The sequence below is a fragment of the Salvelinus alpinus genome, chromosome 5 (genome assembly GCF_045679555.1).
Source record: "Salvelinus alpinus chromosome 5, SLU_Salpinus.1, whole genome shotgun sequence".
Classification (NCBI taxonomy): domain Eukaryota; kingdom Metazoa; phylum Chordata; class Actinopteri; order Salmoniformes; family Salmonidae; genus Salvelinus; species Salvelinus alpinus.
In genome coordinates, this window is record NC_092090.1 from 17,972,960 (window position 1) to 17,985,879 (window position 12,920).

At 46.7% G+C, this 12,920-nt stretch overlaps 2 protein-coding genes across 4 annotated transcripts in view; both read left to right on the forward strand.

Moving 5' to 3' along the window:
• Positions 1-12,920, forward strand: part of kiaa1549lb (KIAA1549-like b) — a 159,116-nt gene that overhangs the window by 52,627 nt on the left and 93,569 nt on the right. For all 3 annotated transcript variants that reach the window (XM_071399932.1, XM_071399933.1, XM_071399934.1), the window contains exons 2-4: positions 6,525-6,878; positions 11,265-11,705; positions 12,018-12,133. In XM_071399932.1, coding sequence (XP_071256033.1) covers positions 6,525-6,878; positions 11,265-11,705; positions 12,018-12,133 — 911 coding nt within the window. The remainder of the gene's footprint in view (positions 1-6,524; positions 6,879-11,264; positions 11,706-12,017; positions 12,134-12,920) is intronic.
• On the forward strand, positions 6,886-11,260 carry LOC139575120 (mucin-2-like; the record flags this gene model as incomplete). Its single annotated transcript, XM_071400127.1, has 1 exon — positions 6,886-11,260. A coding segment is annotated over exon 1 (4,368 nt), but the record flags the coding sequence as incomplete, so codon positions are not given.

Genomic DNA, 12,920 nt, shown 5'->3' on the forward strand with positions numbered 1-12,920 from the left:
TGTGTGTGGGTATTGTAAAACAATCCCTCTCTGTGTGTGTGGGTATTGTAAAACAATCCCTCTCTGTGTCTGTGGGTATTGTAAAACAGTCCCTCTCTGTGTCTGTGGGTATTGTAAAACAATCCCTCTCTCTGTGTGTGTGGGTATTGTAAAACAATCACTCTCTGTGTCTGTGGGTATTGTAAAACAGTCCCTCTCTGTGTGTCTGTGGGTATTGTAAAACAGTCCCTCTCTGTGTGTGTGGGTATTGTAAAACAATCCCTCTCTGTGTCTGTGGGTATTGTAAAACAGTCCCTCTCTCTGTGTCTGTGGGTATTGTAAAACAGTCCCTCTCTGTGTGTGTGGGTATTGTAAAACAATCCCTCTCTGTGTCTGTGGGTATTGTAAAACAGTCCCTCTCTCTGTGTCTGTGGGTATTGTAAAACAGTCCCTCTCTGTGTCTGTGGGTATTGTAAAACAATCCCTCTCTGTGTCTGTGGGTATTGTAAAACAATCCCTCTCTGTGTCTGTGGGTATTGTAAAACAATCCCTCTCTGTGTCTGTGGGTATTGTAAAACAATCCCTCTCTGTGTCTGTGGGTATTGTAAAACAGTCCCTCTCTCTGTGTGTGTGGGTATTGTAAAACAGTCCCTCTCTGTGTGTGTGGGTATTGTAAAACAGTCCCTCTCTGTGTGTGTGGGTATGTAAAACAATCCCTCTCTGTGTCTGTGGGTATTGTAAAACAGTCCCTCTCTGTGTGTGTGGGTATGTAAAACAATCACTCTCTGTGTGTGTGGGTATTGTAAAACAATCCCTCTCTGTGTCTGTGGGTATTGTAAAACAGTCCCTCTCTGTGTCTGTGGGTATTGTAAAACAATCCCTCTCTGTGTCTGTGGGTATTGTAAAACAGTCCCTCTCTGTGTCTGTGGGTATTGTAAAACAGTCCCTCTCTCTGTGTCTGTGGGTATTGTAAAACAGTCCCTCTCTGTGTCTGTGGGTATTGTAAAACAATCCCTCTCTGTGTCTGTGGGTATTGTAAAACAATCCCTCTCTGTGTGTGTGGGTATTGTAAAACAGTCCCTCTCTGTGTCTGTGGGTATTGTAAAACAGTCCCTCTCTGTGTGTGTGGGTATGTAAAACAATCCCTCTCTGTGTCTGTGGGTATTGTAAAACAGTCCCTCTCTGTGTCTGTGGGTATTGTAAAACAATCCCTCTCTGTGTCTGTGGGTATTGTAAAACAGTCCCTCTCTGTGTGTGGGGGTATTGTAAAACAAATCAAATCAAATCAAATTTTATTAGTCACATACACATGGTTAGCAGATGTTAATGCGAGTGTAGCGAAATGCTTGTGCTTCTAGTTCCGACAATGCAGTAATAACAACAAGTAATCTAACCTAACAATTCCACAACTACTACCTTATACACACAAGTGTAAAGGGATAAAGAATATGTACATAAAGATATATGAATGAGTGATGGTACAGAACGGCATAGGCAAGATGCAGTAGATGGTATAGAGTACGGTATATACATATGAGATGAGTACTGTAGGGTATGTAAACATAAAGTGGCATAGTTTAAAGTGGCTAGTGGTACATGTATTACATAAAGATGGCAAGATGCAGTAGATGATATAGAGTACAGTATATACATATACATATGAGATGGGTAATGTAGGGTATGTAAACATTATATTAAGTGGCATTGTTTAAAGTGGCTAGTGGTACATTTTTACATAATTTCCATCAATTCCCATTTTTAAAGTGGCTGGAGTTGAGTCAGTATGTTGGCAGCGGCCGCTAAATGTTAGTGGTGGCTGTTTAACAGTCTGATGGCCTTGAGATAGAAGCTGTTTTTCAGTCTCTCGGTCCCTGCTTTGATGCACCTGTACTGACCTCGCCTTCTGGATGATAGCGGGGTGAACAGGCATTGGCTTGGGTGGTTGTTGTCCTTGATGATCTTTATGGCCTTCCTGTGACATCGGGTGGTGTAGGTGTCCTGGAGGGCAGGTAGTTTGCCCCTGGTGATGCGTTCTGCAGACCTCACTACCCTCTGGAGAGCCTTACGGTTGTGGGCGGAGCAGTTGCCGTACCAGGCGGTGATACAGCCCGACAGGATGCTCTCGATTGTGCATCTGTAGAAGTTTGTGAGTGCTTTTGGTGACAAGCCGAATTTCTTCAGCCTCCTGAGGTTGAAGAGGCGCTGCTGCGCCTTCTTCACAACGCTGTCTGTGTGGGTGGACCAATTCAGTTTGTCCGTGATGTGTACACCGAGGAACTTAAAACTTTCCACCTTCTCCACTACTGACCCGTCGATGTGGATAGGGGGGTGCTCCCTCTGCTGTTTCCTGAAGTCCACAATCATCTCCTTTGTTTTGTTGACGTTGAGTGTGAGGTTATTTTCCTGACACCACACTCCGAGGGCCCTCACCTCCTCCCTGTAGGCCGTCTCGTCGTTGTTGGTAATCAAGCCTACCACTGTAGTGTCATCCGCAAACTTGATGATTGAGTTGGAGGCGTGCATGGCCACGCAGTCGTGGGTGAACAGGGAGTACAGGAGAGGGCTCAGAACGCACCCTTGTGGGGCCCCAGTGTTGAGGATCAGCGGGGTGGAGATGTTGTTACCTACCCTCACCACCTGGGGGCGGCCCGTCAGGAAGTCCAGGACCCAGTTGCACAGGGCGGGGTCGAGACCCAGGGTCTCGAGCTTGATGACGAGTTTGGAGGGTACTATGGTGTTAAATGCTGAGCTGTAATCGATGAACAGCATTCTCACATAGGTATTCCTCTTGTCCAGATGGGTTAGGGCAGTGTGCAGTGTGGTTGCGATTGCGTCGTCTGTGGACCTATCGTGTCGGTAAGCAAATTGGAGTGGGTCTAGGGTGTCCGGTAGGGTGGAGGTGATATGGTCCTTGACTAGTCTCTCAAAGCACTTCATGATGACGGAAGTGAGTGCTACGGGGCGGTAGTCGTTTAGCTCAGTTACCTTAGCTTTCTTGGGAACAGGAACAATGGTGGCCCTCTTGAAGCATGTGGGAACAGCAGACTGGGATAAGGATTGATTGAATATGTCCGTAAACACACCAGCCAGCTGGTCTGCGCATGCTCTGAGGACGCGGCTGGGAATGCCGTCTGGGCCTGCAGCCTTGCGAGGGTTAACACGTTTAAATGTTTTACTCACCTCGGCTGCAGTGAAGGAGAGCAGTCCCTCTCTCTGTGTGTGGGTATTGTAAAACAGTCCCTCTCTCTGTGTGTGTGGGTATTGTAAAACAATCACTCTCTGTGTGTGTGGGTATTGTAAAACAGTCCCTCTCTGTGTCTGTGGGTATTGTAAAACAGTCCCTCTCTGTGTGTGTGGGTATTGTAAAACAGTCCCTCTCTGTGTCTGTGGGTATTGTAAAACAGTCCCTCTCTGTGTGTGTGGGTATTGTAAAACAGTCCCTCTCTCTGTGTGTGTGGGTATTGTAAAACAATCCCTCTCTGTGTCTGTGGGTATTGTAAAACAGTCCCTCTCTGTGTGTGTGGGTATTGTAAAACAGTCCCTCTCTGTGTCTGTGGGTATTGTAAAACAGTCCCTCTCTGTGTGTGTGGGTATTGTAAAACAGTCCCTCTCTCTGTGTGTGTGGGTATTGTAAAACAATCCCTCTCTGTGTCTGTGGGTATTGTAAAACAATCCCTCTCTCTGTCTGTGGGTATTGTAAAACAATCCCTCTCTGTGTGTGTGGGTATTGTAAAACAATCCCTCTCTGTGTCTGTGGGTATTGTAAAACAATCCCTCTCTCTGTCTGTGGGTATTGTAAAACAATCCCTCTCTGTGTCTGTGGGTATTGTAAAACAGTCCCTCTCTGTGTGTGTGGGTATTGTAAAACAGTCCCTCTCTGTGTCTGTGGGTATTGTAAAACAGTCCCTCTCTGTGTGTGTGGGTATTGTAAAACAGTCCCTCTCTCTCTGTGTGTGGGTATTGTAAAACAATCCCTCTCTGTGTGTGTGGGTATTGTAAAACAGTCCCTCTCTCTGTGTGTGGGTATTGTAAAACAGTCCCTCTCTCTGTGTGTGTGGGTATTGTAAAACAATCACTCTCTGTGTGTGTGGGTATTGTAAAACAGTCCCTCTCTGTGTCTGTGGGTATTGTAAAACAGTCCCTCTCTGTGTGTGTGGGTATTGTAAAACAGTCCCTCTCTCTGTGTGTGGGTATTGTAAAACAGTCCCTCTCTCTGTGTGTGGGTATTGTAAAACAGTCCCTCTCTCTGTGTGTGGGTATTGTAAAACAATCACTCTCTGTGTGTGTGGGTATTGTAAAACAATCCCTCTCTGTGTGTGTGGGTATTGTAAAACAGTCCCTCTCTCTCCGTGTGTGTGGGTATTGTAAAACAATCCCTCTCTGTGTGTGTGGGTATTGTAAAACAGTCCCTCTCTCTCTGTGTGTGGGTATTGTAAAACAATCCCTCTCCGTGTGTGGGGGTATTGTAAAACAGTCTTGATCTCTGTGTGTGTGGGTACTGTAATATAGTCCTGATCTCTGTGTGTGTGGGTATTGTAAAACAGTCCCTCTCTCTGTGTTGTGGGTCTTTTAAAACAGTCCTGATCTCTGTGTGTGTGTGTATTGTAAAACAGTCATGATCTCTGTGTGTGTGTGGGTATTGTAAAACAGTCCTGATCTCTGTGTGTGTGGGTATTGTAAAACAGTCCCCCTCTCTGTGTTGTGGGTATTGTAATATAGTCCTGATCTCTGTGTGTGTGGGTATTGTAAAACAGTCCCTCTCTCTGTGTTGTGGGTCTTTTAAAACAGTCCTGATCTCTGTGTGTGTGTATTGTAAAACAGTCCTGATCTCTGTGTGTGTGGGTATTGTAAAACAGTCCTGATCTCTGTGTGTGTGGGTATTGTAAAACAGTCCCTCTCTGTGTGTGGGGGTATTGTAAAACAATCCCTCTCTCCGTGTGTGTGGGTATGTAAAACAATCCCTCTCTGTGTGTGTGGGTATTGTAAAACAGTCCCTCTCTCTGTGTGTGTGGGTATTGTAAAACAGTCCCTCTCTCTGTGTGTGTGGGTATTGTAAAACAGTCTTGATCTCTGTGTGTGTGGGTACTGTAAAACAGTCCCTCTCTCTGTGTTGTGGGTCTTTTAAAACAATCCCTCTCTCTGTGTGTGGGGGTATTGTAAAACAGTCCTGATCTCTGTGTGTGTGGGTATTGTAAAACAGTCCTGATCTCTGTGTGTGTGGGTATTGTAAAATAGTCCTGATCTCTGTGTGTGTGGGTATTGTAAAACAGTCCTGATCTCTGTGTGTGTGTGTATTGTAAAACAGTCCAGATCTCTCTGTGTGTGTGGGTATTGTAAAACAGTCCAGATCGCTCTGTGTGTGTGGGTATTGTAAAACAGTTCAGATCTCCGTGTGTGTGTGGGTATTGTAAAACAGTCCTGATCTCTGTGTGTGGGAGTATTGTAAAACAGTCCAGATCGCTCTGTGTGTGTGGGTATTGTAAAACAGTCCTGCTCTCTCTGTGTGTGTGTGGGTATTGAAAAACAGTCCTGCTCTCTCTGTGTGTGTGGGTATTGTAAAACAGTCCTGATCTCTGTGTGTGGGTATTGTAAAACAGTCCTGATCTCTCTGTGTGTGGGTATTGTAAAACAGTCCTGATCTGTGTGTGTGTGTGTGTGTGTGTGTGTGTGTGTGTGTGTGTGTGTGTGTGTGTGTGTGTGTGTGTGTGTGTGTGTGTGTGTGTGTGTGTGTGTGTGTGTGTGTGTGTGTGTGTGTGTGCATTAGCTGGATGCACCCACCTTGCCAGGTGAAACATACAGCAGCAGCAGGTGATGTGACAGGCTTGCAAATCTTTAGAAATGAATAAAAGAACCCCCAGACAGATGTGTAGAGGATGTTTGGGGACGTGCTGAGAATGGAGAGGAGGAGGGGAGGGACTAGTGCCAGCCTCGCAGCCGGACGGCCATCTTAGGGCTGTTATCACTGCCAGCTTGTTTGTGACACCTGAACCAGATGTCTCTCTCTCTCTGTGTGACATTAGTACTTTAAAACGATTTGAGGTATAAAAAAAACTACAGATTTAATAAGATATTTTTTATAATAGACATCAAGATGTTTTTAATGCATGTACATGATTCAGAGGACATTTCATACAATTTCAGCCCTTTGGTCACATTAGCTTCACTCTAGTATGCACACTTGGTAATTCAACTGTGAATTACAGCTTGAATGAATGTGCTTTAAGACTGAAATGTGTCTGACACTGTTAGTCTTCAATGCTTTCTAAATGAGGTGGGGAAGCATCAACATTTCTCTTCAGGTGATGAAAAGGGTTTTTGATTGTCAATGGCTCCTGCAGTGTAAGGATTCTGATTGCTATTCTCTCTCTTCAAAGAACTCATTTCTGAATCCCAGGCAAAATGGAAAAAGTGTTTGAATGGTTTTGCTCTAAATGGAAAGAAAATGACACACTCTCACTCTGCAACTTTGTGCAACTTTAAAATGATCCCTCCATGGCTGAAGTAGCCAGCATTGACCCCTTGCTTCCCTTTCCGCTCTATTCCAGATGAGACGACCTACGACGCCTCTGGTTCTTCTGATGTACCCAATGACACAACAGCCTCCGCCCATCCCATTCACCCATTGGCCGGCTTGCTGTTGGTGGATGAGGAGCCTTTATCAGTCGTCCAACCAGAGGGCAGGGCTGTGTCAGAGGGGGTGGGGCTGAGAGAGCAGCCTGCCTTCTCCTCCATACTGACCCTGCTGGCGGACAAACACCCACTGAGCTTGGTCCGATCCAAGGCCTCGCCAACCATCACCAAAGACAACAACCAAACCAGCCAGTGGCCTTCGGTTGCTCCCTTCTCCTCCTCTTCTTCTTCTTCTGTGGAGCCGAGCAGAGACCTGTCTGACAGCTCAGGTTTGACTCCCAGCATGCTTCACCAGACCAAGGTGTCATCAATTACCAAGGCGTCATCAATGTCAGTGTCATCAGTGGCGTCCTTCATGACTGGGGATTGGAGGGCACTGTCATCATCAGCACATACATTGTTCTCATCATCATCAACAATATTATCATCACCGTCATCACCACCACCATCAGCAGCAGCAATGTCATCACCATCATCACCATCAGCATCATCACCACCATCAGCAGCAGCAATATCATCATCATCATCACCATCATCAGCAGCAGCAATATCACCAGCATCATCAATATCATCACCATCATCATCATCATCACTATCACCATCATCACCAGCATCACCACTATCACCAGCATCATCATCTGAATGGTTAATAACAACAGCCTTTGCTTTATCCTATGACATCTCAAGCCTGTCTGACCCTGTCAGTGTGACACAAACTGCCTCATCAGTGTCATCTGTGTTTCCTCTGAATAAAACATCATTGAATCCCCCAATCCAATCCAGCATTAGTTTAGATGTAGATATATTTACAGTCACAAAGAGCTTACCACTTCCCCTCTCTGACTCCACTCACCAATCACTGACTAGAGGAGTGACCACAGAGACCAGTGGCACCAAATCACAAGTCAGGACTCCGGACTCTGCAGCTCCAGCATCGCTTCAATCCCATGGCTTGTATGGGACACAAAGGACAACATCGTCAAACAGAATAGACACCAGCCCTTTCACAACATGGAAACCAGCAAAGACAGAACCAAACCACTCCACCTCTACTAGTGTTACCTCTGGAAATGTCCCTTTCACCGTTTCAGCCAGAACCATCAGATCATCAGACAACCGCAGGACCAGGACTGTTTTCACTAACAACAGAGAGACACGCTCTTTACTTCTCTCCTCTCATGTCCAGGACAGTCAAGCTGATCAAAGCCAACAGAGCGTATTACAAACTGTCCGCTCAGCATTGCTGTCACCTCCACCTACTCCCCCACAAGGATATTTAGTTCCTAGTCTCATCACAGGGGAAAATATCAGTGCAACACAAAACAGGACGAATAGAGATAAGACATGGACAGGTAGTCAGATGGCTTTTATAAGAAGCGCCTGGCCTGTAGCAGTTACCTCAGTGCCTTCTCATGCTGTAGATTCAAGTGTATCGCCGGCTGTGACGAGCAGAATATCGGCAACATATTTCCCTATCTCATCTAACACCTTACCAACCTTGTCAGATACCGACTCACCCCACTCAGACACCACAGTGGCTAAGTTAACAGGCTCGTACTGGAGCACAGCATCTCCTCAGAGCTCAACATATTTCAGAGATTTAGTAACAGCCACAGGGCACACCAGCTCAAGCACTCCTGACCCCAATAGGAATAATGATGAGGGAGGAAGAGCAGGAGGGGAAGTCAGCTTGGATTCAACTGCTCAGACAAGAAGTCACCCCCTCAGTGACTCCACTCTCAGCTCTGTATCTGGAACACTGAGTGACTCCACTCTCAGTTCTGTATCTGGAACACTGAGTGACTCCACTCTCAGTTCTGTATCTGGAACACTGAGTGACTCCACTCTCAGTTCTGTATCTGGAACACTGAGTGACTCCACTCTCAGCTCTGTATCTGGAACACTGAGTGACTCCACTCCCAGTTCTGTATCTGGAACACTGAGTGACTCCACTCTCAGTTCTGTATCTGGAACACTGAGTGAATCCACTCTCAGTTCTGTATCTGGAACATCGAGTGACTCCATTCTCAGTTCTGTATCTGGAACACCGAGTGACTCCACTCTCAGTTCTGTATCTGGAACACTGAGTGACTCCACTCCCAGTTCTGTATCTGGAACACTGAGTGTCTCGCCCATGTCTGCTAGTAGCGTAACCCTTGGAGACGCAGGATTGACCCCTCTAACCTCGCTGACTCCTTCCTTGAAATCTGACACAGGCCTGATGTCACTTCCTGTCACTGATCCATCAACTTTAGCTCAGCACCTGACACGGGCGTTAACCTCTCCCACCCTGCATGCTAGTCCCTCAACAGTACCCCAGGATCCCCAGTTCACCCTCTCCATCATCCTGAGCACCAGGCAGCCTTACTTTAACCCAACGGTCTCTAGTCTCCACAGAACCGATGATGCACCGACCCAGTCTGCCTCTAGAGGAACCACATCTACACACAGACCTGTAGTGCTGTTAGCGACGCCTCACGCTACCTCACCATCAGCGACCCAGTTTCAAACAAGGCCATTGTATATTTCTGTTAGCACAGGGTCTGAGGTAGGTTCCCCTGATATGACCCCTGAAATGTCCCTCGATAAGTCAGCTGAAATGTCCCCTGTAAATTCCTCTGAAATGTCAACTGAAATGTTCTCTGAAACGTCCCCTGAAATGTCCCTTGTAACGTCCCCTGTAACGTCCCCTGATATTACACACACGCCTGCTGAGAACACTGTATCTCAGCCAAATACAGAGACTGGCTCAGTTTTGCCCCTTTCTGCTATAGTTGAGGATTCCTCCACTACCATCACAGACCTAAGTGTTCATGTTTATAAGGGAACACCCCCATTAATGGGATCTCCAACACCCTCCTCTGATGTTACAGAGGACTCGTTGATTTCCAGAGGGACCAACGCTGAAGGTTCTCCGTATCCACGCCCCACTGATATCCCTGCAGATGTTAACACTGCAGAGGCTGTACCGACTCCTCTTAAACACGCCTCCCACAGAAAGACAACTACAATAAGGGGAAAAGATGTTCTCTCTACAATGTCAGAAAGTCCCACCGTCATGAGGGAATACCCTACTCCGTCTCAGACACCGTTAATAAATGAGCATAGTCATCTTTCTCATTCTGATATAGACAGGAAAATGGGCGTGTCCTCAACAACATCGTCTACATATTTTAATACCATAACCTCTGATACAGAAGGACTTCCCACTAAAAGCCTGGAACTCAATGGACATAGTAGGTATCTTTCTCTAACACCTGTCTCCTCTCACTCACCTGATAGAGCATTCTCCGCTGGTGCATCGACACTGATGTCAAATGGGAGAGAGGAGACCTTTGTTGGACACACGTCTGTCACATATTCTAAAGTGAGACCATTACCCAAGCCCTGGAGTTTGACACCAGCCAATCTGATGGCTTCTATATCCTCCACTACACAGAAGAGAACCACGGAGAACAACACTCCCCTGTTAGAGGGGGTAACATCAGCATTATCAGTGTCCATGCCAGAGAACAACACTCCCCTGTTAGAAGGGGTAACATCCGCATTATCAGTGTCCATGCCAGAGAACAACACTCCCCTGTTAGAGGGGGTAACATCAGCATTATCAGTGTCCATGCCAGAGAACAACACTCCCCTGTTAGAAGGGGTAACATCAGCATTATCAGTGTCCATGCCAGAGAACAACACTCCCCTGTTAGAAGGGGTAACATCAGCATTATCAGTGTCCATGCCAGAGAACAACACTCCCCTGTTAGAGGGGGTAACATCTGCATTATCAGTGTCCATGCCAGAGAACAACACTCCCCTGTTAGAGGGGGTAACATCAGCATTATCAGTGTCCATGCCAGAGAACAACACTCCCCTGTTAGAGGGGGTAACATCAGCATTATCAGTGTCCATGCCAGAGAACAACACTCCCCTGTTAGAAGGGGTAACATCAGCATTATCAGTGTCCATGCCAGAGAACAACACTCCCCTGTTAGAGGGGGTAACATCAGCATTATCAGTGTCCATGCCAGAGAACAACACTCCCCTGTTATCATCATTATCGTCATCATCATCTTCATCACCATCTTCACTATCATCATCATCTTCATCATCTTCATTACCATCTTCACCATCATCACCATCTTCATCATCATCATCAGCAATATCTTCATCACCATTGTCTTCATCATATTCAGCCTTGTTATCAATGACATCGTCATCATCCGTCGTGTCACACCAATCTCACATCAGCAGTGTGTCCAGTCTCACCACATCTCCCAGTCTGTCCTCCCTCTCCATGGAACATTCTGATTCAACACCATCATCCACTTCTGGGTTGAGTTTGAGTGTGATGTCACCATCCCCATCAAGTGTCTTCCCCTCCACTGGTATGACGTCATCACCCTCTGCCCTTTTGTCACCTGCTCTTACATCATCCTCCTCTGCCCTCATGTCCCGTGGTGTGACTTCATCACCCAGCTCCCTGGCATCCAGCGTGACATCATCATCCACTGTCCGCTTGTCCACTGGTATGATGTCATCTTCCTCCGCACTCATGTCTCGTGGTGTTACATCATCATTAATCTCCCTGGCATCCAGTGTGACATCATCATTCCCCTCCCATCTCTCAGAGGAAGTGAGTGTGACTTCTGTTCTTGTTACAGAGACAGCGATGGAGGAGTTAACCGTGGGAACATCCAGAGAGACAGGGGTTCATTTCCCCAAAGACAACGAGACCAGATTATCCCAAACAGGGAACCTCACCTTAGCCGACAGGCCTGCACTCACAACATCACAGGTGTCACCTTTGACCCCTCGAGAGGACACAACGACTGTATCCCTCCAGCTCACGACCGTGACCACCACAACCATAGCTTCAACCACAACCACAACCACAACACAGCCAATCACAGAGAGCCCAACCACGACAACAACACGCAGAACCACCACCACCACCACCACTGCTCCAGCCTCCAGGAGGACACTGTCACCTCCAATCCCAAAGACCAAACCCAGAGGGACGACCACCCCGTTCCCCTTCACCACCACCACGGAGTCTCCTCCCCGGCAGTGCAATGTCACAGAGAAGATCTGGGTTAAAACAAGTAAGAGACACTATTTGAACAACTCAATAAGATAATGCCATGAACCTTTCCTCAACAGGTTGTTACATTGTTGGTTGTGGTTGTAATTACACAGATATATAGTTGAATATATATAGTTATATTTTCCAAATAGAATATGCCTTCCCTCTCTCTTCTCCTCTCTCTCTCTCTCTCTCTCTCTCTCTCTCTCTCTCTCTCTCTCTCTCTCTCTCTCTCTCTCTCTCTCTCTCTCCCACCCCCTCTCTCTCTCTCTCTCTCTCTCTCTCTCTCCCACCCCCTCTCTCTCACCCTCTCATATTTTTGTCTCTACAGTTCTGACCATCCATGTGAGAAGGAACCGCCTGGACAGCATCCAGAGACAGAACCTGCGTAGAGGGCTGACCCAGGCTCTGAGTAGAGCTCTGAATGACACCACTGCCCAGGCTCAGGTCAGTAGGACTCACACCTACTCTCTCTTTCTCTGTATGTATCTTTCTGTATCTCTCTCTGTATGTATCACTCTGTATCTCTCTCTGTATGTATCTCTCTCTGTATCTCTCTCTCTCTCTCTCTCTCTGTATCTCTCTCTCTCTCTCTGTATCTCTCTCTGTATCTCTCTCTCTCTCTCTCTCTGTATCTCTCTCTCTCTCTGTATCTCTCTCTCCCTCTCTGTCTGTGTCTCTCTCTCTCTGTATCTCTCTCTCTCTGTATCTCTGTCTCTCTATCTGTATTTGTCTTTGTCTCTCTATATCTCTCTCTCTCTATCTCTCTTGCTCTCTTTCATGTGTGGTGTAGCCTCTGCTGAGTCCTCAACAACTGGATGTTCTGGTTTTCAGGGGAAATGAAAAAAGAGAGCCTGTGACTTGACTTCCGCTTTTGGACGTTAACAAGGTGACCGCAGGGCGACGTAACTCCTCCTCCACATTTACTGGATTGGTTGAACAGAGCAGTATGTAGGGGATCTAGTTTCAGGTGTTTCTCTTAGGCCTGCTACGTTAGGGGATGTGTGTTAAGATAGAGGACGCGGGTCTGGGCAGAGGAGATGTAGTCGTTGTTTGTGTGCGTCTGTAAGTTGTTGTTCATATGTGTATACTAATATAATCATAAAACGATAGAGGACCCGGCAGCCTATGTAGTTGGTGTGGAGCAGCAACAGTTGAGACTGATGAGGTTCAGGTGTAAAAATAGGCTGGAAGACTGGATCCAGAGTTGAGGAGGTACAGAATGTACAGATGG